This window comes from Chelonia mydas, chromosome 7 (assembly GCF_015237465.2).
Source record: "Chelonia mydas isolate rCheMyd1 chromosome 7, rCheMyd1.pri.v2, whole genome shotgun sequence".
NCBI classification, from domain to species: Eukaryota; Metazoa; Chordata; order Testudines; family Cheloniidae; genus Chelonia; species Chelonia mydas.
Window position 1 is genome coordinate 122645533 of NC_057853.1, and position 27443 is coordinate 122672975.

At 59.9% G+C, this 27443-nt stretch overlaps 1 protein-coding gene across 9 annotated transcripts in view; it reads left to right on the forward strand.

The window, feature by feature from the left end:
• R3HCC1L (R3H domain and coiled-coil containing 1 like) overlaps positions 1-27127 on the forward strand; it is a 47399-nt gene extending 20272 nt beyond the window's left edge. For 3 of the 9 annotated variants that reach the window (XM_037903551.2, XM_043552464.1, XM_043552467.1), the window contains 6 exons: positions 4349-6306; positions 21711-21886; positions 22248-22318; positions 23036-23131; positions 23695-23835; positions 26255-27127. In XM_037903551.2, the coding sequence (XP_037759479.1) occupies positions 4349-6306; positions 21711-21886; positions 22248-22318; positions 23036-23131; positions 23695-23835; positions 26255-26310 (2498 nt within the window). In that variant the 3' untranslated portion in view covers positions 26311-27127. Of the gene's footprint in view, positions 1-4348; positions 6307-9135; positions 9326-19802; positions 19974-21710; positions 21888-22247; positions 22319-23035; positions 23132-23694; positions 23836-26254 lie in introns of those variants that run through there. The other 6 variants (XM_043552468.1, XM_043552466.1, XM_043552469.1 and 3 more) reach the window with 6 other exon arrangements.
• The last annotated feature ends 316 nt before the right edge of the window (positions 27128-27443 follow it).

Here is a 27443-nt window from a genome sequence, read left to right on the forward strand (position 1 = left end):
CATATTGATAGGGGGCTGGGGCTTGGCAGATAGCAAGGTGCTTCTTGGTGCCAAAGATTATGAAAAATAAATCTCTGCCAGGAAGGTGCGGTGGGCAAGCGGGGCTCCTCCACCTTGCGTGGCCAAGCTGCAGGCAGCGTGGGCTAGTGGTTGGAACACAGGACAGGGAGTCGGGACTCCTGGGTTTGCTCCCAGCTCTGCCATGGCATCACTCTGACCTTGGGTCCGTTGCATCTCGCTGCCTCAGTTTCCCCATCAGTACAATGGGGGTAGTGACCCTTCCTGGCTGGGAAATGACACCTCTGCAGCACTCTGCTCCTCGCGTGGGATTGCCACATGTGGTCATTGCTCTGCCATGGCTGTTTACCAGAGAATGTGCCAGCTTGGCAGGGGAGGGTGTGTGCTCGCCGTCCTGTGCAGGCAACCCTACCTGTGCCCCAGATCTCCGAGCCTGCCTGTGGCGTGGGGCTAAGGGGCAGGGCAGAGGCTCGGCGTGTCTGGGTGCTGTCTCTGCAGATGGCAGAGAGCAGGGAAGGTGCTGCCAGAGAGGGGCTTGTAGGCGCAGATGTTCAAGAGGAAATTGATTCTTGCGCTGATGAATGTAGCTTCATTACAGCCCAGCTAATTACTCACTGACCTCTCTAATGGATGGCTCTGTAGGCCAGGGATTGGCTGTGGAAGGGGGCGGGGTGCACTGCTGGAGGCTCCTGAGAGGAGAAGTTGCAGTGTGTTCCCTTGAGTTTCTCTCACCTGCCCTTAAGGCAACCCCAAGCTGTGCTGGTGAGAGCGCCAGGCGTTTGCTGGAGAGCCGGGGGATCCGGGCACAATGGCAGGGCAGCCCCAGACTCCCTCTGGCTCTGTGTGGGGTGGACAGAGGGGGGGAGTGGAGGGTCCGGGGGCGCTCCCTCTCTGGGCACAAAGCCTGGGGGTTACTGGGCTGTGACCCCTCTGTGGTTCTACTTCTGCTTGTCTCTCAGGAGCAGGTTCATTCCTTCTGCCTAATGGTTACGTAGAAATGGCCTGGCTCAGTGCCCAGCCTCTCACTGCACCCCCCACCTGCTGCTTCACAGCCAGGTGTGAGAAGCCTGGTGTCTGTCGCCCGTTGAATGCCCTGATCATCCCCATTACACAGCTGCTCCTTTGCTGAGCTGCCGCACACTTGGCCCCGGGGTACCTGGTGGCACTGAGTTCCTCTGGCTAAGCCTGTGTGTGTGTCTCCTTGAATCAGCTTCAAAAGTCTTGATGTTCAGTTCCACTGAATCTCTTGTTCTTGAAAGGGAAATCTTGGTGCCTGAGCTCCCTGCTCCGCGTCAGGCTTCATCTGCATCTGTCTCTTCCTGCCTCTTATTCCTCTCCTATCTCAACTCAACGGCCTCTATCTTTCCTCTCTTTCACTCTTGGGACTCTTCCAAGGCCTCCAAGAACTACACAGGGCGGTAAATGTTGTTTGTTGTGTGGTTAGTGTGTGGTTGTGAGAGAGACAGAGAGATTTGCTAGCTAAGTTATCAAACTCTATACTTGGATTGTGGCAGGACTTCCGTCGCAGCCCCTGTGGTCTGCTGCCCAAACGTTCTAAACCCCTCCTTGCTGGGCTGAGCCGGGCGCTGTCTCTGAGCAGGGGTGCTGCTCCAGTCTCAACAAAGCCCTTTCAGCCTTTCTTGCATTCTGTGAAGGGGAAGAAGAAGCCCACTCCCCAAATGTCGGATGGGCTTTGCACACAGGCCAGCTTGACTGCTCTGCAGCTGTTACGGCACCAAGCGCTCTCAAAAGGTCTGTAACAAGTGCCCAATAAAACGGAGCTAGTGTTTAACCCAGGCAAGAGGCTAGTCCTCAGTGAGGGATGGTGCCAGGCCAGCAAATACAAACCCTGAATGATAAGCTATTAGAATGCGCTTCCTTAAGCACACCTTCAAATGCCCGGCGATGTTTGGCTCTGCGAGACCATCTGCGGGGCCGTGGTAGCAGCAGAGCTGATGTCTACAGGAGTCTCTCCGTGTAGATGGTGTCAGTAGGACAGCTGTGTCCTTAGCTGGTCCTGCTGTGAACAGTGACTAAAAACCAGCTGCCTCCTACTCGGCAGAGCTGCCCCGAGGTAGGGGGTCGTCTCTGCTGATTGGGGGCTTGGGGCTGTCTCTCACCTTAATGACATTAATAACGGTTTCCTGCTTTTTGCTCCTTAGCCCAGCCAACCTCTCCCTCCTTGGCCTGAGCCCCAGTGCTGCGGGCTGTCAGTGACACCTGGCTGTGCTCGCTGCAGGCAGTGCGGCTGCACGGGTGTTGGGGGACAGAGGCAGAGCTGCTATCGCTGGGGCCAAGGCCTGAGAGAGAACTCTTGGCCCCAGGCGGAGAAGTGGGGCTGGCAGGTAGGAAACCACTCTCGTCCGCTGGACACGAGCTGTGGCGCTGCTAGGCCGCGGGGAGCCGCGCACACCGTTCTCCTGCCGCTGTCCGGGCACGGCTGCGTGCCCGGCCCCTCGTGAGCCCGATCTGCCGCAGGTGAGCTGCAGGCTGCCGAGCTCAGTACTGATGGTGTCCCGAGCCTCTGTCTGCCAGAAGCTGGGAACGGGCGACATGGGATGGCTCACTGGATGATACCTGGTCTGTTCATTCCCTCTGGGGCATCTGGCATTGGCTGCTGTCGGAAGACAGGATCTTGGGCGAGGTGGACGTTTGGGCTGTAACCCAGCTGGCCCAGGCCGCGGGGAGCCCCGCGCGCCATTCTCCTCTCGCTGTTGGGGCGCGGCTGCGTGCCCGGCCCCGCGTGAGCCCGTTCTGCAGGCAGGGCTGCCCCGGCAGAGCTCAGTACTGATTGTCTGCGGGTGGCTCTGCGCACGCAGGCCCGGGCAGTGATGGAGGCAACGGTCCGCTGCTTAGAAACCTCCGGGAAAGTAGAGGACTGACAGTGCGAAGTGCTGAGCGGCGGGGCCGGTGGCTCTGAGCCCCTCAGAAATCCACCTGCAGGGTTTCGTGTTGGCTGTTACAGTGAGCTGCAGGCTGTGGTGTTCCCGAGTCGGAGCTGGGCTGGGAAGGGCTCACTGGGGGCTGGCCCCATCTTGGCACAGTGTCGCGTTCCCTGTGGGGCAGTATGTCATAGCCGGTCTGTGTTTACTGGAGGCGGGGTGGGTGGATGTATTAACTAGCCTTGCTTGGGGCACCATGGTCCCTCCTTTCCTGAGGTCAGAGTCACCTTAGCACTGGGGTGAGTGTTTGGCACTGTGGTCTGTGCACTGTGTCCCCTACGGACACTGGCCTGGGCACCGTGCTGGGAGATCCAGGGCGTCAGGTGTCATGAAGGAGGGGCCGGGGCTCAGGCCATTTGTTTACTTTATAACTGAGGTGGCAAAGCCCAGAGGGGCCAGGGCCTGGCCCTGCCACAGCCCGGAGACACCGGGGCTCTCCCCTGGCAAGCCCTGTCACAAATTAAGCACTGGGACCTTCTCCACTGGAGTGTCCTGTGCAGCCAGGCTGGCCAGAACTGCAGTGGTGGCTTGGTGTATTTCAGTAGCATCCAGAAACCCCAGTTGAGATAGAGGCTCTGCGGGCGTGGGTGCACACGGCCTCGTGGTGGGCTCTGCGGGCGTGGGTGCACACACGCTCACGCTCTCTCTCTCGTGCAGAGGAGCTTACAGCTGTAGGGACCCCCTACCCCTTTGTACGCTGGAGGCTCTGAGATCGCTCAAGGCGGTAGAGCGGTTGGAGGCCGGAGGAGAAGAGGGGGTGACGTAGCGCAGGAGGGAGCCTTGGTGCTGGTGCTGTGCAGCGAGGGCAGGCAGGGAGCAGGGCTGTGGCCGGAAAGGCCCAGCGAGCTGCTGTCCTCCAGGACAGAGGATCTTTTGCGTGGTTATGCCCCTTGGGGCACGTTCCTGTCTGCGGGGCTGTAACTGGCTTGCCCTTGCTGCAAGCTCAGCAGCAGGACCTAGCTATGGGGCTGCCCCACTGGATCCTGTGGGCCGGGCTGCCTGGGAGGGGAGGGATAGTTTGTCGGAGGCCCTGGAGCCCATGGGGTTTGAGTGAGCAGTGTAGAGACCTGGCTTGTAGGGTTGCAGTGCAACTCACTCCATTTCAGCCTGGCCACCCCCATGGTGAGGGAAGGGCGCCAGGGCCCTGCCCCTGGGACAGGAGCTGCTGCTGCAGGGCGAGTGCAGGGCAGGCTGTCTCTCCAGCCCCCTCCCCAGGGCCCCTTTGGTCTCCATGGCAATGGGTTGGAAGGGAGGGGGCCTTAGTTTCGGATTTTGTCCCAGGCCCCCAACAGCCTGTGCGGCTCGGCCCGGGGGTCCCGTCAGCCCGGCCCGGGGGTCCCGTAGCATTGCTGCCTTGGCAATGAATTAATGCTTTCTCTCCCTGGCAGGTGGAGGTGGCACCATGCAGCAGGAGGGGGAGAAGAGCCGGGTCCGGCCCAGGAAGCCTGACATGGCCCTCTACGTGCCCAAGGCGCGACGGGAGATGGCAGCCCAAGGAGCAGGCCCTGCCAGTGGTGCGTGGACCATGGGGAGCCGGAGGGAGGAGGAAAACCGCCACGTGCTGCAGAAGGAGGGCGCCAAAGGCAGCTGTGAGAGGCAGAGCCCCAGCGCTGGAGCCCGCGAGCCCGTGGCCAGAGAGGGGAGGAGGTCGGAGGGGAAAACAAGGAAGCGCGTACCCCCAGGGGACAGGAAACGGGGCAGCGTCCCAGGGCAGTCCCAAGGAGCCTCTGCTGAGGGCTGGGATCAGCGTCACACACGCCACCAAAACCATCTGGCCCCAGAGGAGCAGCCGTGTGCGCGGCTGGAAACAAACCTCCACAGTGAACAGCCCAGCCCTCAGGAGCCCTGCCTGGATCAGGCTCCCGCTCGGCCAGGGGGCAGTGAGGAGCAGGTGCCCAGCAAGCCAGGGCTCAGAGAGCTAAGCCCAAGGTGCTGGGATTCAAGGACAGGTACTGGACCTTGTTCCCATCTGTTGGTGGAAACATCTAGTCCCCTGCTTGTGCCACCACGTGGAGGGGAGGAGCAGGCACAAGAGCAGAGGCGTGGGGGCCCGCTGGCCCGGCTAGGCACTTCCTCTCAGCCTAGGAATGAGAGCAGTGATGAAATATCAGAGCAGGCAGCGGGGAGCACAGGCGGCGCATCTGAATGTGCAGGCAAGAGCATCCCAGCTCCGAGCGGGGAGAGCGCAGGAAGCGCGTGCGAGCTCAGAGGGGAGGGTGCCGCAGATCCGAGCGGGGAGAGCGCAGGAAGCGCGTGCGAGCTTATAGGGGAGGGTGCCACAGATCAGAGCAGGGAGAGCACAGGAAGCGCGTGCGAGCTTACAGGGGAGGGTGCCACAGATCCGAGCGGGGAGGGTGCCGCAGAACCAAGCCGGGAGAGCGCAGGAAGCGCGTGCGAGCTCAGAGGGGAGGGTGCCGCAGAACAAAGCCGGGAGAGTGCAGGAAGCGTGTGCGAGCTTACAGGGGAGGGTGCCGCAGATCTGAGCGGGGAGAGCGCAGGAAACGCGTGCGAGCTCAGAGGGGAGGGTGCTGCAGAACAAAGCCGGGAGAGTGCAGGAAGCGCGTGCGAGCTTACAGGGGAGGGTGCCGCAGATCCGAGCGGGGAGAGCGCAGGAAACACGTGCGAGCTCAGAGGGGAGGGTGCTGCAGAACAAAGCCGGGAGAGTGCAGGAAGCGCGTGCGAGCTTACAGGGGAGGGTGCCGCAGATTCAAGCGGGGAGAGCGCAGGAAGCGCGTGCGAGCTTACAGGGGAGGGTGCCGCAGATCAGCCGTGCGGGAGGGCAGGCAGCGTGTCTGACAGCAAGCGGGGGAGCACTGCTGTCTGTCCAGAGCAGGGGTGTGGCCAGGAGGGAGGCATGCCTGAGCGTGCCAGGGCGAGAGCGCACAGCACAGCCCCTAGGACAGACTCTGGCCCTGGGGCCCTACCGGAGCGTGTGGACAAGGCCAGAGGCAGCGCACCGCTCTGTGGGGAGGAGATGGCCTGCGGCTCAGGCTACTGTGCGCTGGGGGACACCGAGCACTCGCCAGCTCATGGGAGCAGGGAGCACAGCCAGTCTCCGGAGATCCTGGGCAGCTGCTCGGCAGAGAGCCTGGCTGAGGAGCTGGACTGTCCAGGCGGGGTGGCGAGGCCATTACATGGCTTGCGAGCTGATGGAGAGCCTGGGACGGAAAGGGAGGATGATGGTGGTGTGAGCGAAGGCGGCATGTCCTGCTGGGACAGCAACACGGAAGGGCCTGAGCAGCCCGGTGCCGGAGCCCGGAGCGACAGCAGTGCTGCGGCAGAGGGGAGCTGGGACTCGCTGTTTAACGCCGATGGAGACTGCCTGGACCAGCGCCTGCTGGAAGAGGTATGTTCTGTCGGCTGGGCTCAGGCCGGGCCAAAGGGGCTGACCCCACCCGCCAGCTGCCCTCACTGCCCGTGCTTGGGTGTACGGGGTGGGGAACGGCTCCCGACGCGTCCGGTCAGGCTGCTTGGGTGCTGCAGGAACGGTCTGTACCCCAGCCCGGGCCTCAGATGGTACCATAGACCATGCTGTGAGCCCTGTTCCCTGCAGCCCCTGTGCACCTGTGGCCTCGTCCTCGTGCGTGGTGGTGATAAATGTCACCCCGACGGATCAGCACTTCGTTAGGCAGGGTGTAGCTAGCCTGTGGAACGCACGGCCTCTGGCTTCACTGCCGGCACGAGTGGCTGGGGGATCAGGAAAGGGTTCGATGCTCTCGTGGCTGAGGAGAACATCCAGAGTTACAGGGGAAAATGGAAGGGCCCAAACCTGTCTGATGCAGGGCCAGAGCCACCCACTCCCTGCCAGAGGCTGGAGAGAAACCTGCCTCTGCAGTGTCTGGGCCTGGTCACTGGGAGATGGGCCCGACTGGCCGTCCTTGGGTCACCCTGAGTGTGGGGGAAGGGAGGGAAATGCTTTTCAGTTATAGTACTTACAGTGTGCCCGGAAAAGGCCACGTGCTGCACCTGCGCCCTCGTGACACAGACTTGTAAGAAAGAAACAGGCTGAGACACATGGCTTTCCACTGAAAGAGCACCGTGAAGTTTCAGGGAAACGACAGCTTCTTAATCAGTTGTGGTTCATTACCATATCTTCCCGCAAGCACGGGGCTAAATTTACTGCAATGAGCTGGTTAGCACTAGGAAGCAGTTTTCGTGCTGGCTGAGGAGGAAAGTTCAGCTTTCACTGTGAAGCTGGAAATCCATTATTACATTTTCAAGTGATAGTTTGAAAGCGGTAATCTGCAGAATGACATTAATGTCCCTAAAGTAACAAACAGGCCTAATCTTGTTCAAATGAATGTCCAGCCTGGTTCCCAAGTACCGTCTGAGCGGCAGGCTCATTCTAGTGTCTATGAAGAGCTGAAATTAACTAAACAGCTTCATTACCGAGGGGTTAGCTAATAAACCCTCCAAACCGTGGGATAACATCAGCTGTTACAGCTCCGCAGAGAGCGTCAGCGGGAAGCAGTTTCAGATTTAACACAGTTTAATTCATGTGCGTATCTGTGCCGAAGTAAAACCCCTCTCAGGACTGCAGTGCTTGGCGGGCCAGCCCCAGCCCTGAGGGAGGCACTTGTGACTCCCCCCAAAGATGTGGGCTAAATTCAGGGGGTTGGGAACGGGGATACAAGCTAAACGTCTGGGGTCAGTGGAACTCACGTGCTGCGGGGTGGCTTTTCAGCCACGTGTAACTTGCCCGCACTGGTGGGGGATGTTCACAAGCATGTGTAGCTGTCATCCTTGCTTCCTTACACTCTGCTCTTAGTTGCTGGTCTTGCCAGAGCCCCATTGGCCCCTTGGTTTGTCCCCAGAGCAAGTCCCGCTGCTTTGCCACTGTGACGAAGCGGGACCGTTCTTAATGTTTCCTCTGAATAGTGTGGGGCTGCCTCAGTTTCCCCTAGGCAGTTCTTAAGTATCTAGGTGGTGGGGTAAGGGTGTATGATCGTTGCAGAGCCCTAGAGGGCAGGTGTGTGCAGGGGTCTGGACACAGAGAATGGCCGACACCCTGTTTCCTGGCAACTGATGGCCTGGGCCCTTCCCCCCCTACAAGGTGAGAGCTAAAGGGTTGGAGAACAAAGGAATCAGGTGACCTCCTGGCCCGGGAAAGAGACAAAGCCCAGAGGAGGAGGGGCTGGAGAGAGTTTCAGTTGGGGGCTGGCTGGGACATGGAGTGAAGGGCAGACGTGGTTGTCTGACTCACTGGCCCCAAAATGGACCCAGCTGAGGGGTCCTGTTCTCTGCACCTACAAGCTCTGTGTTAGACCATGTTCCTGTCGTCTAATAAACCTCTGTTTTACTGGCTGGCTGAGAGTCCCGTCTGACTGCGGAGCTGGGGTGCAGGACCCTCTGGCTTCCCCCGGACTCCGCCTGAGCGGACTCGCTGTGGGAAGCGCACGGAGGGGCAGAGGATGCTGAATGCTCCGAGGTCAGACCCAGGAAGGTGGAAGCTGGGTGAGCTGTGGGTCCTGCAGACAGGCTGCTCACAGAAAGGAGACTTCCCCAGAGTCCTGACTGGCTTCTCAGGGAGCATTTCCACAGCATTGCCCGGGGACTCCATGACAGCCACTTACGCCACTGTTCATGTCTCCATGGAACTTGTTCTGGCCATTTTATACAGAGAAGAGAATCTACTCTGGGCTAGGAAAGACCTTGGTGCTGCTGAAGAAGCAGACATCTGTGAATTGCAGCACACCTGATGTCTGCCTGAAATACCATGTGTGGGGGTGACACAGATGCAGGACTGTGTGCCCAAGTAACCAGAGACTGCATTGCGGTGTGTTTGTGCAAGGGGCGGAGTTAAGGTGAAGCAAGAGTTCAGCTTAACCTCTGCATTCCCTAGCTCTGCCACCCTGGCATTGCTGCTGCATGGTAACGGGAAGCATCTGGAACTTCCTTCTTCTGCTGTTTAAAATAAAGAACAAACTTAGAAATCAGAAAATAATCTGCCTGCGTGTACGGGCAGGGCTGCACACGGTGGTCATGTCACTTGGCCGTTATCAGCCTGCGGCCAGTCCAGTTAGAGCCATGCAGGCCCCTGTTGTGGGTTCGGTTACCCTGTTGTACTGGTGCTGGTATCTGTGAAGTGGATTCCCATCAATATACAGACTACGCTATCCCAGTCCGAGCACCTTCCTAGCAATATTCTGATTATTATTCATCTACATTAGTGTAGTGCCTAGGAGCCCGGCCACAGACTGGGACCCCGCTCTGCTGGGCGCTGCACAGACAGAACAAAGACGGTGCCTTCCCCGGCAAGCATCCAGTCGAGTATGATACAAGTCAGCAGCTGGAGACAGACAGGTGAGGGCGTCCAGGGAGCAATGAGACAGGATTGGGCGGGGCATTCAGCACGCCCTATCCTTGTTAAGTGTTTTGTAGGCTTCATGGCAAAGGAGGGTTGTGAGAGGCTTTGTGGACATGCACAGGGAGCCCCTCCCAAGCAAGGGGCAGCTTGGGAGAAACACAGAGGTGCTTGTTTGAAAATGTAACCAGTCGGCGATGGGGCTCGTCGCAGGCAGGAGTCAGCCTGTGATGGTACCAGTGCAGAATCACTGCCCGGCCGACAGCTAAATCAGCACATGGACGGTGTAGACCAGCCTGAGTGTGGGCTCGGGGAGGGACGGCCTGCCAGGGCAAAGCGCCAGCAGGCGTGAGTACAGAGTTTGCAGCGCGCTGTCTCCTGAGGGTTGAGCTCACCCCGGCAGTCAGGCCTGCGGGTGGGTGGGAGGTAGGTTGTGTGTGGCGGGGGCGGATGTGTCTGGGTGGGGCTGGGGGAGGTGTCGCTGTAATGTGAGGGTGCACAGGTACTGTGTGGGTCTGGGGTGCGGGGGAGATGAAACCGTCCCCAGGTTGCTGGAGTCAAAATCTCTGTGGCTTGGTCCAGGGTTGCTGGGTGGCTGCGGAGCAGCAGGGAGGGTCTCTGGCAGAGCCGTTAGCTGCAGCCCTGTGGAGATGGACCAGTGGGGACCTGGGTGTGCTGCTCTCTGCGTTCCCACTGTCCGTGGGGGAAGTCAGCACAACAATGTGGGTTTAGCCTTTTCTGCAAACGTTCCCCCCCTTGGTCCCAGGATGGCATCCCACAATGCCCTGTGCTGGGACGTCCCTGAAAGCGGCTGGGCAGCGTTTGCAGGGACTCTGGGGTTTCCCCAAGCCATGCGGAGGTGGCGTTGCAGGGCAGGATGGAAATAGAGCACCTTAAAGATTTGGAAGCCCCTCATGCTTTGATGAAGAGCCTGTTAGTGGGGACACCTGAGCTTCCTCTGTTACCAGGCCCCTTTGCCTGCTGGAGAGGGGCGGCTGTGCAGTGAGGAGTGCGGATGTTGTGGCTAAGATGTCGTTAAGGTTCCATCCTATTTACAGTGATAATTCAGCCTTTTTCTTTTTTATGGAAGACACACACGTGTCTGCCCCCAGATTTCCAGCACAACTTCTCAGGGCAGCGCTAACTTCATCAGTTTTCTGGGCTCTCAAAAATTCACATTCTTCGAGTGACGGCCCCTAGCTGTGTTGCACACATGGGGTAGGCGTGTGCACCATGCACCTGAGTCTGGAATTTTTTGCAAGCCGTATCTGTTGGCCGCACATAGAAGATCAGGGTTCTGCTCAAAGCAGGGCCAACCCCAACTAAATCATCCCAGCCAGGACTTGGTCAAGCCTGACCTTAAAAACCTCTAAGGAAGGAGATTCCACCACCTCCCTAGGTAACGCATTCCAGCGCTTCACCACCCTCAGCTCTCCTCATGCTCCAAATCAAGGGCATAAAAGATGGTGCCCCCCTGGAGTCTGAAGCCTGTTCCTCAGACTCGTCATTCTCTATAGCTGAGCAATCAGCTGCTCCTTAGTGAGCCTCCCGATGCTCAGCCCTCTCTCCCTGCAAGATGTGCCAGGTTGCTCTTATGGAGCTGGTTATAGACCATTTCCAGGCTGGTTCCTTTCAATACCCTCGTTCTATCGCTGGCAGCCACTCGCTGCCAAGCGCCTGCGCTTGCAGGCCACCGTCTACAGGGGGCGTCCGCGAACCATCCTCTGCTACCACGTTGTCACGGACTCACAGATCGTGCCCACTCTTGGCCCCGTGTGGTCCATGGCGGGGTGCCCCTTTCAGTGAGACAGCCTTCTCCCGGGGGTCCACTCTCTGTCGGGGTTAAGCCCCTCCACCTCCTGGAGCCACACCTCTCTGAGCCTTAGCACGCCTGTCTCTCGCCATGGGCCCCTCAGGGAGTCCACTTGCTCTGGACCCACGGGGCCTTCACCCCCCGAAGGGGACGATGCAACCCTGTTCTCTAGACAGGAGTGACTCTCAGCCAGCATAAAACAGGAGGTTTATTGAGCATTGAACACAACACGGGAAACTCGCATGACCTCAGGCCTGGCCTCCCTCAGCACAGCACAGCACATTCAAGTCTCCCCTGCATCCAGGTGGGCTCTGCCTGCTCCCTCTCTCCCTCCCTCCAGCCCAGAGCCCCCCTGCTTCCCAGCTGGGCATCTGATGTCACCGGCCCCAAGCCCCGCCTCTGTCCATTGTCTTCTCTCCAGGTAAACAGGTGTGATGTTATTGACATAATCTGGGACCGTATAGATCATCGTTGCAACCAAGGTCCTGTAGTGGCACCAAATCTTATGTAAAGGGGGTCAAATGAGGTGTCTCAGACAAGGTTATGGTTGGCTGGTTATGATTATGCTGTCTATATGTGTGTGTCATTTTTGTAGTTGAAGTTATGAATATTGGCTCTATACTGTCTGTAGTTCAAACTTGTGCTATGCTGTGACGAAGTGGGACTGTTCTTAATGTTTCCTCTGAATAGTGTGGGGGTGCCTCAGTTTCCCCTATGCAGTTCTTAAGTATCTAGGGGGTGGGGTAAGGGTGTATGATCATTGCAGAGCCCTAGAGGGCAGGTGTGTGCAGGGGACTGGACACAGAGAATGGCCGACACCCTGTTTCCTGGCAACTGATGACCTGGGCCCTCCCCCCTGCAAGGTGAGAGCTAAAGGGTTGGAGAACAAAGGAATCAGGTGACCTCCTGGCCCGGGAAAGGGACAAAGCCCAGCGGAGGAGTGGATGGAGAGAGTTTCAGTTTTGGGTCTGGCTGGGGACATGGAGTGAAGGGCAGACGTGGTTGTCTGGCTCACTGCCCCCCAAAAGGGACCCAGCTGAGGGGTCCTGTTCTCTGCACCTACAAGCTCTGTGTTAGACCATGTTCCTGTCATCTAATAAACCTTCTGTTTTACTGGCTGACTGAGAGTCCCGTCTGACTGCGGAGTTGGGGGCAGGCCCCTCTGGCTTCCCCAGGACCCCGCCTGAGCGGACTGGCCGTGGGAAGCACACTGAGGGGCAGAGGATGCTGAATGCTCCGAGGTCAGACCCAGGAAGGTGGAAGCCGGGTGAGCTGTGTGTCCTGCAGACAGGCTGCTCCCAGAGAGGAGACTTCCCCAGAGTCCTGCCTGGCTTCATAGGGAGCAGTTCCAGAGCATCGCCCAGGGACTCCGTGACATATGCTTTTGGGTGACACCCCAGATAAGTTGGTGTCAGCTCTGCTTATCCTGCTTGATGGCTCATTAAGGACCATCAGCGACACAACTGACCCATTGAGAGAAGGCAGACACGCCTTGGGACTCAGCAAGGTGTGCAGGGACCTGCCTATGGACAGAACTCTGAGGGTTTTCCAGGCCATGGGATGGACAGCTTGTCTTTGGGATAAAGAAAGAAAGACCACCTGGCAAGAGACTATAAAAACCTGCTGCAGCTCCTCCATCTTGTCTTCAGTCCTGCTTCTGAGCTCTGGAGGGACTTTTCTACCCTGAAGTTTTGAACCAAGGACTGAAGGACCCACCCCAGCTGGGGATGTTCTCCAGAGACTTGATTTGAACCTGCAGCTTATTCCATCACTGCTAAAAGCCTGAACCAAGAACTTTGTCGTTACTGTATGTCATTGATTCCATTTAACCGCTTCTAGCTCTCATCTATATTTATTTCCTTTTATGAATAAACCTTTAGATTTTAGATTCTAAAGGACTGGCAACAGCGTGATTGGTGGGTAAGATCTGATTTGTATATTGACCTGGGTCTGGGGCTTGGTCCTTTGGGATCGAGAGAACCTTTTCTCTTTTACTGGGGTATTGGTTTTCATAACCATTTGTCCCCATAATGAGTGGCACTGGTGGTGATACTGGGAAACGGGAGTGTCTAAGGGAACTGCTTGTGTGACTTGTGGTTAGCCAGTGGGGTAAAACCAAAGTCCTCTCTGTCTGGCTGGTTTGGTTTGCCTTCGAGGTGGAGAAACCCCAGCCTTGGGCTGTAACTGCCCTCCTCTAAGCAATTTGTCCTGAATTGGCACTCTCCTGTTGGGTCCCGCCAGAACCAGCATCGTTACACCTGGCCACCCAGAACTGGCCTCATCGGCATATTCGGCGGGGAGCCAGCCATCTCGTCGTCCTCCCTGGAGGAGCTGGTTACTCCATCGCTCTGACTTGGCCGGACGCAGTACCCAGAGCTCGTGCTCGGGGGCTGCAGAGCTACAGGTTGAGCCAAAGGAAGCCCAGGAGCCCCAGGACAGCTAACTAGGCATTCTGCAGCCTTCCGCTCCCAGTGGCATGGCCTTGGCCATTGTGGGCACACTCCGGTTTCTTCGCTCCCACCCCTATGAGGGCTGAGGAGCCCTGCTTTGCTCTGCCCAAGGTGGAGTTTTTGTTGGTCACCCCCCACCTAGCTCTTTGTCTACAGAGTGGTCCAAGCAATGGCACCCAAAGGCTACTCCCTCTGAGAAGGGACACAAGGTACTCAGACTTCTAGGGAGAAAGGTCTTCTCTTCCACCTTCCGCCAGTTCAGGGTCTCCACATCACGTGACCATCCCTCAGGACATCAGTCAGAACTCGCCTTCTCCGCCTTGGCCACATGGCCTGATGCACACACGTGATGCTGTTCACTGGCCTTCATCTTTGCTGCCTACAAGCCTGGCTTCTCTTCGTGCACTCCCTGGAGAAGGCAAGACATACGGCAAGGCAGGCTTTAGACGGTTGTCTGGTGGATTCAGCTGGAATTCCTTTCCTCACCCCAACTCCCAAGACAACCGTTGTTACCGACACCTGCCTCTTGGGTTGGGCTGTTCACACGGACAATTGTGGCATCTCAACCGTACGGGAGTCCAGGGAACGCATCCATTTACTTGAACTGCGGGTGGTCCATGGAGCCAGCGACACCTTCCTCCCTCTCATCCAGTTCAGCAATGTCAGACAACAGACTGGTATTTTATATAAACGTGCCTGGGGGAGCGAGGTTTCTCCCTCTGGTGCATAGAGGTAGTCGTCCTCTGGAACTGGTGCATCAGCCATCGCATAGCCGTACCAGCAGCATGTTTACTGGGGTGCAAAACTCCCTAGTGGGCTGCCTGTGCAGACAGTTTTCTGCAAATCACGCACAGGAGATTCACCGTTCAGTTCTCGACGATGTCTTCTCCCAGTGGGGACCACTGGCGTAGGAGCTTTTCACCTCGTGGGAGAATAGCAAACTTCCGTGGTGCTGCTCCAGCGCACCCTTCCGCACCCTGCTGTTACAGATGCAGCCTGCCGAGAGCCATGGCCCGCGCGCCCTTCCGCACCCTGCTGTTACAGATGCAGCCTGCCGAGAGCCATGGCCCGCGCGCCCTTCCGCACCCTGCTGTTACAGATGCAGCCTGCCGAGAGCCATGGCTCGCGCGCCCTTCCGCACCCTGCTGTTACAGATGCAGCCTGCCGAGAGCCATGGCCCGCGCACCCTTCCGCACCCTGCTGTTACAGATGCAGCCTGCCGAGAGCCATGGCCCGTGCGCCCTTCAGCAGCCTTTAACCTTTTGTTACAGGTACAGAAAAGAAGAGAAAACATTGGAGCATTTGAAGTGTAGAGGATGAAGTAAGGCTGTCTTTTTATTAACATCCCTTGTTCCCTCCCCCTGTAGCTGCCGAGAGTCTGTGGAAGGAAATCCCCTTGTCTGACAGTCTCCTAGATGGTAATCCTAGAAGTGTAGGACTGCAAAGGACCTCACTGGGTTGTCTAGTCCAGCCCCCTGCACTGAGGCAGGACTCAGTATTATCTAGCCCAGCGATTCTCAAACTGTGGGTCGGGACCCCAAAGTGGGTTGCAATCCCACTTTTAATGGGGTCGCCAGGGCTGGCTTAGACTTGCTGGGGCTTGGGGCTGAAGCCTGAGCCCACAGCCCTGAGCGGTGGGGCTCAGGTTACAGGGGCGGTGAGGCTCAGGCTTTGCCCCACCCCACGCGGGGTGGTGGGACGTGGGCAGACTCAGACTTCGGTCCCACCTCCTGGGGCCGTGTAGCAGGTTTTGTTGTCAGAAGGGAGTCGCAGTGCGATGAAATTTGAGAAGCCCTGATTTAGCCCATCCCTGACAGGTGTGTGTCTAAGCGCTCTTAAAAACCTCCAGCAATGGAGATTCCACACCCTGCCTGGGTAGTTTGTTCCAGGGCTTAACCGCCCTGACAGGAAGATTTTCCTCATGTCCTAACGTCCAGCTGTGCTTGGGGGGGAGCAGTGAGTTTAGCTGGAGCTGTTGCTGCTGTTACAGTCTGATCCTGTTTCCTGACAGACACACACAAGGGGGAAGAAAACTGCAGAGAGAGAAAAATGCAGCTCTGGTCTTGACGTCACGTGCAATCTCAGTGCTAAAAACGCAGGCCCAGCACATGGTCTTATCAGCCCCTCGGAGACTGGCAAACTTGTTCTGGGCATTGCGTTGAGCTGCCTTTCTGGGCAGTGCTGTAAAATCCAGTCTGCGTCTTGGCCAGCTCAGCCAGACAATTGTTAGCAAGAAAAAGAAAAGGAGTACTTGTGGCACCTTAGAGACTAACCAATTTATTTGAGCATAAGCTTTCGTGAGCTACAGCTCACTTCATCGGATGCATAAAAGTGGAAAATGCAGTGAGGATATTTTTATACACACAGACCATGGAAAAAATGGGTGTTTATCACTTCAAAAGGTTTTCTCTCCCCCCACCCCACTCTCCTGCTGGTAATAGCTTATCTAAAGTGATCACTCTCCTTACAATGACAGGTTTCAGAGTAACAGCCGTGTTAGTCTGTATTCGCAAAAAGAAAAGGAGTAATTGTGGCACCTTAGAGACTAACCAATTTATTTGAGCATAAGCTTTCGTGAGCTACAGCTCACTTCCTGTGTATGATAATCAAGGTGGGCCATTTCCAGCACAAATCCAGGGTTTAACAAGAACGTCTGAGGGGGGGGGGGGGGGGAACAAGGGGAAATAGGTTACCTTGCATAATGACTTAGCCACTCCCAGTCTCTATTCAAGCCTAAGTTAATTGTATCCAATTTGCAAATGAATTCCAATTCAGCAGTTTCTCGCTAGAGTCTGGTTTTGAAGTTTTTCTGTTGTAATATCGCAACTTTCATGTCTGTAATCGCGTGACCAGAGAGATTGAAGTGTTCTCCGACTGGTTTATGAATGTTATAATTCTTGACATCTGATTTGTGTCCATTTATTCTTTTACGTAGAGACTGTCCAGTTTGACCAATGTACATGGCAGAGGGGCATTGCTGGCACATGATGGCATATATCACATTGGTAGATGTGCAGGTGAACGAGCCTCTGATAGTGTGGCTGATGTGATTAGGCCCTGTGATGGTGTCCCCTGAATAGATATGTGGGCTCCGTTGGCAACGGGCTTTGTTGCAAGGATAGGTTCCTGGGTTAGTGTTCTGTTGTGTGGTATGTGGTTGCTGGTGAGTATTTGCTTCAGGTTGGGTGGCTGTCTGTAGGCAAGGACTGGCCTGTCTCCCAAGATCTGTGAGAGTGATGGGTCGTCCTTCAGGATAGGTTGTAGATCCTTGATGATGCGTTGGAGAGATTTTAGTTGGGGGCTGAAGGTGCCGGCTAGTGGCGTTCTGTTATTTTCTTTGTTGGGCCTGTCCTGTAGTAGGTGACTTCTGGGTACTCTTCTGGCTCTATCAATCTGTTTCTTCACTTCAGCAGGTGAGTATTGTAGTTGTAAGAATGCTTGATAGAGATCTTGTAGGTGTTTGTCTCTGTCTGAGGGGTTGGAGCAAATGCGGTTGTATCGCAGAGCTTGGCTGTAGACAATGGATCGTGTGGTGTGGTCTGGGTGAAAGCTGGAGGCATGTAGGTAGGAATAGCGGTCAGTAGGAAGGAAAGGGCCTGGGGCCAGGGGAGCAGAGGCTGACCGAATCTCACATCCCAGGCAATGGTCGGGATACAGTTGGAACCAGAGGAGCTGGTGATGTCATCTGGGTCCCTGTCTTTGCCCTGGCTGGTCAGGACTCCTGTGAGGCCCCGTGGAGTCCCAGGAGAGGGTGGGGGTGACAGCCCCGATGGAGGAGCTTGCTTCTTCCCGTTCTTTCTGTCAGCCAGCATTGCAGTAGCCAGCCTTCCCCTCCCAGGGCTCTGTCAGAGGACCCCAAAATGAGGGTGAGGGGTGAAATAGCCCCACCCCTCGATGTTTTGTCCACCAATTTCCGGCACACCCGTTTTGCTCCATTGATTCCTAGGCACTTCTCCTGTGTGCCTGGCATGATCTCCCACAGGCCTTGGGCTCCAGCAGGAGGCCGCCACATTTGCGGGAGCTCTGGCTGACTTGTGCACCTCCTCTCAACCGCGGTTGTTGCTGTCAGTTATTGTGAGACGTGGTGAGCGTTAGCTCCCGGCTGAGCACATGCTGAAGGTGTGTGTGGGCCCAGCGGTTCCGATGCCCCTGGGCTCCCCGCCGGCCAGCCCGTGGCCCCGTCAGTGCGGCCATGGGGCCAGGCCATGCTGGGGCTCTCCTGGGAGTTCTGTCAGCCCCCACCGTGGGACCGCGCTGGAGAACAGGCCGCCCTGGGGGTGTGGGGCTGGAGTCCTGCTCGGGGCAGCCCCACCCATGCCCCTGGGAGCGCTCACTTGCCAGGTTTGCCCAGCAGCTAGTGTCCCGAAGCCCCACCATGTGGGGATGGATGGGGGCTAAGCTCTGCCCTGGGTTGGGGGTGCAGCTCTGGCTCTAGCCTGCCCTCTTGGTGCCGTGTCGCTGGCTGGCACTAGCTGGTGAGTCAGGGGAAGGGCGGCTCAGTCACTCCAGGCCTGACTGAGCAGCTGCCCAAGGAGCAGGGCAGGGAGCCCTTGCAGTGGGGTAGGCCTCCCGCATTCCCAGCAGGCATTGCCAGGAGCAAGCAGGTAGGTTCAGCCCTGGAGGCAGAAGGGCTGCAGCTGGCAGCGTCTGGCCGCCTGGGCTGGAGAGCTCGCAGAGCGCTGGCCTGACCTGTGCCATTAGGCCTGGAAGCAGCCGCTTGGCAGCCCATCTCTGTCATCCCTCTTCCCCCTCCCCTGCACTCAGTGGTTCGTGAAGGTCAGGGCTGGCAGGGGCTAAGCAGCTCGAGCAGTTTGCACTCCATGGTGTCTGATCATCGGAGTTACCCGAGTGCTCTGCTTCCTGGAGCATCTCCGCAGGGCCCGATCCTGCCTGAGCCGCACAGCACAATTCCCACTGACGCCAGGGGCAACAGAGGGGACTCAGCCTGCTGGATGAGAGCCCTGAGAGCGCTCCTCGTGAACACAGGGCTGGCCCGGCCCCGCAGTGCTGCTGGCACGCTCTCCGATAGCCGGAGCGTGTCCCACGTGCTTCACAACTCGGCCGTCCCTTCCGCCAGCGCCCAGCCTCTCCGCCAGCCCCCTCGCTCCCTCCTTACTGGAAAAGGGTCTGAATTAACACTGCGTAGTGACTGAGCTGCCTGGGGTTTACAGCCTCGAGCCTGGCAGCCCGCTGCATCCTGCTACGGCTGCTTGGGGATCGGGCAGGGACTGGGGCTGGGCAGAGCTGCCGGAACTGGGGGGGCTGCTGCACCCCCTGGCTTGACGTGGTTTCTGTCATATCCAGGGTTTACAGTTTGCTTCAACGGCTTTCAGCACCCCCACTACAAATAGTTCCAGCACCTCTGGGTTATAGATGCCCCCAGCACGGTACCTGCCCTCCGCACTCAGGCCCTGCGCGATGGGCCAGGAAGGGGGTCAGTGAGTCACGCTAACAAATGGCTGCTTTGTTTGTGCGGGAGCCGGCCTGACTGGAGCAGTAAATCCGCTGGTTGGCCGAGGGAGCGGCTCTGCCCGGGACTCAGTGCTGCTGCGGGGCCTGTGACAGCCAGAACAGCCCCGTCCAGTCTACCAGGGGATGCGTTCGGCGCTCAATGACCGGGTGCCAAGGGTAACGCAGCCGCACAGCAGCTGGGGGTGGCTGACCCCTGGCAGCGCGGGAGGGGCAGCTCCTGGCCTGCCGTAGGGCTAGGTGTGCCGTGCCACACTGCTGCGAGGGGGGGGTTTCCTCTGTCCCCTGGGCACGTCGAGGGTGCTCGCCGCCGTGGGATCCAAGTGTCCTTGGATGGGATGTAAAACGGAGCTCCAGGCAGCCTGGCGCTATTAGAGATTGTGACAAAGCGGGACTGTTCTTAATGTTTCCTCTGAATACTGTAGGGTGCCTCAGTTTCCCCTGTGCATTTCTTAAATCTCTCGATGGTGGGATTAAGGGAGTGTAATTGTTGTAGAGCAAAGGGCCAGGGTACATAAATGGCCGACACCCTGTCTCCTGGCAGCTGATGGCCTGGCCCTTCCCCCCTGCAAGGTGAGAGCTAAAGGGTTGGAGAACAAAGGAATCAGGTGACCTCCTGGCCTGGGAAAGGGACAAAGTCCAGAGGAGGAGGGGCTGGAGGGGGAGTCAGTTTGGGGTTGGCTGGGGACGAGGAGTGAAGTGCAGACGGGGTTGTCTGGCTCACTGCCCCCGAAAATGGACCTGACTGAGGGGTCCTGTTCTCTGCACCTACAAGCTCTGTTTTAGACCATGTTCCCATCGTCTAGTAAACCTCCTGTTTTACTGGCTGGCTGAGAGTCCCGTCTGACTGTGGAGTTGCGGGGCAGGATCCTCTGGCTTCCCCAGGACCCCACCTGAGCGGACTCGCTGTGGGAAGCGCACGGAGGGCCAGAGGAGGCTGAATGCTCCGAGGTCAGGCCCAGGAAGGTGGAAGCTGGGTGAGCTGTGTGTCCTGCAGACAGTCTGATCCCAGAGAGGAGACCTCACCAGAGTCCTGCCTGGCTTCGTAGGGAGCAGCTCCAGAGCATCGCCTGGAGACTTGGTGACAGAGATCCCTGGGCCCTGCTCTAGAGCCAGACCTGACCCCAGCATCCTGGCTGCATCCTGTGCTGGAAATGCGCTTTGCCCCTCTGAGATCCTCTGGGGCTGGGCTGGACCCAGGGTTCCCCTGGTGGGCATAGCGCAGCAGGGAGAGCACGAGACAGATCGCTGCCCCTGGCGTCGTCACTGGGTCTCCACGCGTGGCTGTAACCGCTGGCAGTGTTGGGCGTCCCCGGGCCTGTCCTGCAGTGCCTGGCGATGCTGGGTCTCAGCACGTGGCTGTAACCGCTGGCAGCGCTGCGCATCCATGGGCCTGTCCTGCAGTGCCCGGCGACGCCCCAGGGGGGCTGGTTCAGGGTGGGACAGGATCCCCCATGCAGTGCGTTGCGGTTACCTCTGAGGGGCTGGGAACTGCTGTGCCCGTGCGATGTGGAAGCGTGAGCTGCTGCTGTTGCTAGGACTCTGTGCCAGCCTGTCTCTCTGCGGGGTCCCAGGAGACTCTGTAGATAAGAGCCTTTCAGTGCCTTCTGTGTCCCTGTGCCCAGCGGACACATCGGCTGCTGGGTGGGAATGTGCCTTGCTCCGGAGAACCGGGGGTGCCCAGGGCAGAGCTCGGACTGGGTGAAAGGTTTGCGACCCAGGTCTGTTTGCTGTCTCTCGGACAGAGGCGCAGGCTGGCATAGGACCCACTTGAGGGGGACCGCCGTAATGTGGGAAGGGGCAGCCTGGCTTCCTCACGCAAGTGGAGAGCAGTCCCCAGGCTCTGACTCCATCCCATCAGTCAGCCCCAGCTTTGATCCATGTTGCAGATGATGCTCTGGCTCTGGCTCTGGCTCCAGCAGCTGTGCCCCGGGGCCTCTCCCCTGCTCCAAAGCTGCAGGTGCCCCAGGCCTTGCCTGTGCCCTGCTGCCCCTCCCAGGACCCAGGGGTGACACCTAGCCTATGAGTGCCATGTCAGGGGCTGGTTAGTGTGTCCTGCCCTTGGTCCAGATCCCTTGGAGAGTCGCTGGGACCGCTCCATCTCCAGTGCTCATGCGGCAGCTTGCAGTGCCCAGTGTGGCCCTTTGCTTGCCTGGTGCAGGCTCGGGGAGGTCCGGCCGGGGCACCGGGGTTGAGCTGGGCGTGTGGTGTGCTGGCCTTGTTTTGGGGAGGTGCCATGTGACTGTCCCCGTGTGGGGCAGCGTGCCCTGGCAGGAGCAGTGAGCATGACCAGCATGTGAAGGGTTCCCAGGGAGCCAGCAGCCAATGCACCAGCCGTGGCTGTGCCCTGCCCCCTGGCTCGGGACCCCAGTGACACAGCAAAGCCAAGGGAGGTTAGTAATGGGAGAGGCCCAGCTGCAGCGTGGAGGCCCGATCGATAGTTCCCCGCGTCCCCAGGGCCGTTAATCCATCTCCCGGGCTGATGGCTGGCATGCGGGCCCAGGAGCTCACCCCATTTATCAGCCTGCTTGCTCGCTCCACACAGAGACTGCAGCCAGCCAGGCTGCCAAGCTGCAGCGTGTGCAATGGGGCAAGTTCCTGGATGGAGCAGCCAGTCCTGCGAGCCGTCACACTGAGCCGGGCTGTTGGGTAGGGCGGAGGGGCCCAGCCTGGGCACCAGAGGGTAGCTCACAGCCCCATGTATGTCCCCACAGCTGTTGGGCGGTGAAAAGCCCAGGAGCAGCCTGCAGGAGCCCCGCTTCGACTACTCCGGCTGGCAGCCTGCTGAGCTGGACCTCAGTGACTCGGAGCTGCCCCATGTCATCGAGATCTACGACTTCCCGCAGGACTTCGGCACCGCTGACCTGCTGCACATCTTCTGCGGCTACCAGTGAGTCCCCCCGGCCCGGGCAGAGACCCCCGCCCCCAGAGCCCTGCACGGTCCCTCTGCGCCAGAGGCCAGGAATCTTGTCCCCGACCCTCCCCCCAGCAGCCCCCAGATTTGCACGCTCCTGAGATGGCCACGGGGCTCTGGATCGAGGCCTTCCCCAGCCAGTTCCCGCTCCTGCCCGCTGAGCCTCTGGGCTCTGCCTGTCCTCCCTCCCGAAATGGCGCTGCGGAAAGTGCTCCAGCCTTGTCTAGCCCCTCCCCAGGGTCCCTGTCCTTGGCGGTCCCTGCGCCCCCTGTCCCTCGCCCCCACAGTGCTGATGCCATCGATGCCTCAGATCTCAGCTGCTCGCTCTCCCTGGCAGGAAGAAAGGCTTTGACATCAAATGGGTGGACGACACGCACGCACTGGGCATCTTCTCCAGCCCCATCGCAGGTACGTGCACCTCCAGTGCTGGGGCGGGTGCAGCTGTGAGGCCCCTGGGTAAAGTGCTGCCCAGTGCTGGTGCCCAGGCTGGAGTCTCTGCTGAAGGAGCAGCCTGGGTGAGATGGGCAGTGCTGTGTCCACCCGCTCGCCCCCAGGGTGCTAGGCGCTGGGCTCCGTGTGCTGGCCACGGGGCTGGCTGACCTGCCTGGGCTCCTGCTGGGACGGGCAGGGCTGTGGATCAGCGACTGGCAGACAGCCAAGCGACGCTGTTAGTCGTCCGGCGCCATGTCCCCTGCCCGTGGTGGGAAAGGCTGGCTGTTGAGACTGCCAGCTGTGGCCGCTGGGGTGTTCTTGGGTGTGCCCTCCCCCCACCTGGCACAGCCTGGGGTTGGTTTCGTTGCTCTGCTGTTGCCTGTGAGGTGTGGGGAGGCTGGGTCCAGGTGCCCTGGCACTGGTCTCCAGGTGGGCATGGGCTGCTTGGGCATGGGCACGGCACAGAAATGGGACCTTGCCCGGCGTGCTCTGCACCACCAGCAGCCGGTGCCCAGGGGCAGCTCCCTTACCGCAAGGGCAGGCTGGGCACGACACTGCTGAGCCTGGGGGCCAAGGAGCTGGGAGAGCCCTGTTGGTCCCTGTTCTCAGGGCTTGCCCGGCAGGCTCCCTGGCTCTCGGTGCAGCTCCCTTGGGGGCCCCTCCCTGACTCTGGCCCCTGCCCTCTTCCCGCAGCGCGCGACGCCCTGAGCAGCAGGCACGTGATGGTGAAGACCCGGCCCCTGGCGCAAGGCACCAGAGCAGCCAAAGCCAAAGCCAGGGCTTGTGCTGGTGAGTGCGGAGGGGGGCGACCTCCCCATCCCAGCCGCTGGGCTCCAGGAGTGGAGTCGTCACGTGGGAATGCTGCTGCAAGGGTCTGGGGCCGCGCAGCGCCCGGATCGCGGCTCGACTGGCCCACGGGCAGGGCAGTGTTGGAGCCAGGAGAGAGCTGTGCCTCCCCTGTGCTGTGCTCAGAGTGCCCTGCGGGGTCAGGGTGCATGGGACTGGCCATGGATGCCAGCATCTGGTTTGGGTCTGCCATGATCCCCTGGGAACAGGTGGCTGCTTGCTCCAGGCCTGGTGCTAAGTGGCCTGGCATGGGGAGGACAGCTGCCAGCATGGCCCAGAGCAGGGAGGCGCCCACGGGGCGGGGACCGGACAGGGAGCAGGGCTAGGACTCATCCGGCCCCAGTGCAGCCCGCCGCATGGGGGAGCCCACTGTAGACAGGGCCCTGGCGTCTGGCAGCGATCGCAGTGCGGGGCGGGTTAGCGCTCCCCACAGCCAGGCCTGGGACACGCGTCCCTGCTAGCCCCGTGCTGCAGTCCCTGGGGTGATGGCTGTCTCCTCTCTCCAGACTTCCTGCAGCCAGCGAAAGAGCGTCCGGAGACGTCTGCGGCCCTGGCCCGGAGGCTGGTGATCGGAGCCCTCGGAGTGCGGAGCAACCAGAGCCGAGCCGAGCGCGAGGCCGAGCGCAAGAAGCTGCAGGAGGCCCGAGGTTGGCTCCTAGCTGCTGCTTTCCTGCTGCGGGGTGTGGAGCTGCCCCTTCATCCCTGCGGCCTGGGCTGTTCGGCTTGCAGGCGCTGGGGGTGGCATGTCGGGGCAGTGGGGGGCATGCAGGGGTTTCTCAGCTGTCTGCTCCACGCTGCCCGCTCGCTGCTGCTGGCTGTTCGGGGAGAGCCTGGCCCAGGCCTCGCTGTCTGCTTGTGGAGAGCCGACAGGCTGGCTGGCTGCACCTGCAGCCACACTGGGATCTGTGCTTGTGTGGGAGAACCCGGGGAGCTGCAGGAAGCAATGCTGGTGTTCAGTGCTCTTCACTAGGGGCCGGCTGAGCCCTGACCCTGGGCCTTGCCCCCAATTCGGGCCCTATCCCAGGCATTCTGGCCAAATTCCCTCTGTGGAAAGTAAATCCCCCTGCCGTTTGTGTGGGGGGTTAGGCATTGGCCCCAGCCCACCCCAGAGGTGGCTGCAGCTTCGTGGGTGGGGAAGTGCGGGCGGAGCAGCTGGTGAAAGGCTGTGGCACGGTGGTGCTGGGCTGCGTTGGTTAGATGCCAGTTTGCGCTACGCCCTGGCCCTTGGCCGCTCTGGGAGTTGGGCAGGCAGTGAACCCGGGCAGCGGAGCCCCACGACCAGCCCCTGCGCTTCAGCTCCATGCCCACCTTGTTCCTGGCGCAACTTGGTGCTGCCAGGACATGGGCCAGGCTCTGGGCAAATGCTGCCCACATGGCCAGTCCGGGCACTCCTTCCCTTCCCACATGGGGATGCAGGGTTGGTGGGGAAGCCATTCCCCCAACTCACTGGCCAAGCTGCCTGGCTCCTAGCCCCGGGCTAGCCCCGCCGGGGGCCGCACTGTGCTGCTTCACAGACCAGAGCACGGTGGGGCCAGGAACAAATCCTGGGTCCTGCCTCATGTAACCCCAGCAGGCCCCACTCTTGCATTTGGCGAGTCCCTGCGGCTGGCGGCTCCCCCAGATTGTCCGGTGGCTCCTGGCCCTGCCCGCCCGGAGCTGCACACTCCTGCCCCCGTCCTGGCTTAGCCCGCTCCACCAGCCCTCCTCCCAAGTCAGCGCTGCATGGCCTGGCTCCTTTCTGCCCTGCCCCATCTGTCGCTGGGTGCGTGCGCTGGGTGAGGTTGGCCCAGGGCATTGTGCAGTGCCAGCTCCTCCCTGGTCCTGCCCGCAGGCTTTCCCCTCGCTCTGAGGCGGGGTCCCTGTGCCATGGTGCCCTCACCCGCCACTTGCTGGTGCTTGCAGCCCCTCCCCCATTTAGTGCCTGCTGCAGATCTCGTTGCGTCTTGGCTAGCTCCGGGAGAACGATGGTGGGGCCCGTTCCCTGCAGTGCCCCCCAGGCCTTGCCCAGCTCCGCCCTTTGTTGCTGGTTGAAGGGGGAGCGCTCTGCCTGGGGGTGTGCAGGCAGCTCTGGGAAGGGGGAGCGGGTTCTCCACCCCAGGACCTGTCTTCGGCTCCATGGTTTGCAGCCCCTCTACAGCCCCACCTGGGGCAGCATCTGGCAATCGGCTGGGCTGCTGGGCAGAGCCTGCTGCAGGCTGTCAGTCTGCCCGGCCCCCTCTGGCAGGCATGGCAGCTGGCTCGCAGCCCTCCAGCTGCAACGGCCAGATAACCGGTGATGGAGCGAGCCGGGCGGGCCAGGAAACAGACCGAGTGTAACAAGGTCACGGTGAATGTCCAGAGCGTGTCTGTCTGTCATGAGCATGGAACGGGCCAGGAGGTTAACCCTTACCTGTCTGCCTGCCATGAGAGCACTCTGCCCATTCTGTGCTGTGCCCATGTGTGCCTGCCTGCCCGTGCAGACCCTCGCCCCCTGCCCAGGCCCCCTCCCTCCTGCCCACTTGTGGGGCGGTGTTAGTGCTCTCTGGGGCTAGGAGTCCCTGCCACTCTTACCCAGGGCATGATGGTGCTGCCTTGCGGGGGGGAGGGGGCACAGTGGCAGGGAAAAGCCTGGAGCTGAGCAGAGACCTCCCATTCTTGTGGGTCCACCCCACTGCGCCCCTCGGAATAGCTGAGTGAGGGGCCCCCTCAGGCCAGGGGCAACTGCCCTCTCCACCTGCCTCTGGCAGCAGGTGCGTTTCTCCTGGGCTGCAGGGATCAGCTCGTGCCACTAGGTGGAGCCCAAGCAGCGCGCTCGGTGTGGGGCACCAGAGCCAGCTCACAGGTGGGGGTGACAGGCTGGGAGCTCCCAGGCCCCCCTTTCCGGCCCTCTGCCTCGCTGCTCTCAGCCCCGAGAGGCCCTGCCCGTCTAGTGGACGGCCTGGGAGGGGTGCTGCAGTGGGGTAGCAGGAGCGGGGGGCGTGGGACATGGGACACGCTGTGGCTGGGACAGCCGGGGCTGGTGCGGGCCCTTGCTCGGTACCCAGGGGCCTGGAGCCAAGCTTCACCCTCCCTCCCTTGTCTCTGCAGAGAGAAAGCGCCTGGAGAACAAGCAGCGGGAGGACATCTGGGAAGGCCGGGACTGAGCCAGGGCTGCAGCGGAGACGACCGGAGCACCCAGGGCTGCTGGCAGGCACATGACGGGGGGGCACTGTGGTGCCATGGGCTTCAGATGCCAGTGCAGCCCAGTGCCAGCTGCACCCACACAGGCTGGCCAGGCTGCGTCAGAGGGGGGAAGGGGAGAGGCCTGTCTGGAGCCTGGCGCGGGGGAAGAGGGGTCTGGCTGACAAAACACAGCAGCTGTTTGTATTAGGACTCTTAGTGGGGGAGCCTGGCAGGCCCTGCCGCCGGCTGTGTTCACCCCTGGAGGGGGGTGGGGGCTGGCAGGCCCTGCTGCCGGCTGTGTGCACCCTGGAAGGGGGCCTTGGCCTGCCCCGTCCCCGTCCCTTGCCCTTTGAGACCCTGGAGCACGGGGAGTCAGTGATCTGGGGCAGGAAGGGTTTGAATGCTGGGCTGGGGCAGCGAGAGCTCAGCTGAGTCTGGTGGCTGTGCCCTGTGCCTGGCACTGCCCAGGTTGTGCTGGTGCTGGGTAACGCTGCCCTGACACACTGGCTGCAGCCTTGTTTGCTGCTGGGAACGTGGCCTCCAGGCTGCCCAGCTCACTCTCAAGATGGTAACCCCCTTGCTCCCTGCAGCAGCCTGGACCAAACAGCCCTGGGCAGCGGGAGGGGATTTCGCAGGACTCTGCGTGAGCTGTGCTTTGGTGAGCCATGCCGTGCTGTGCTGTGCCGAGCCGAGCCAACGCAGCCTGGGGGCGTGCCAAGCATGAGTGAGTGAGAAGCCGTGTGAGATGGAGATTCCCTGTCCTTTATTTTGCTATTAAACTGCCTGGTTTTTACACTGCCCGGAGGCTCCGGGCTGCAGATCTCTGTAGTTACCCCTCGTAACCCTGGCAAAGGAGTGATATGGGGGGCAGAGGGAGCTGCAGTCCCTTGCAGCTGGCCGTCTCAGCACCTGGAGAGGCTGTTCGGGACAGTGGCAGAAGTGCAGGAGCTGGGTATTCCTGGTGAAATGGTCAGCAGTGAAATGGTTAATGTATGGACATTTAACACAGTATTAGGTTTCAGAGTGAACAGCTTCAACGCGATGGGCTCAGACTGGCATTGCGGGGTCAGGTTCTCGCGGGGAGGGCTTGGTGCTGTAAGGGCGGGAGCCCCCC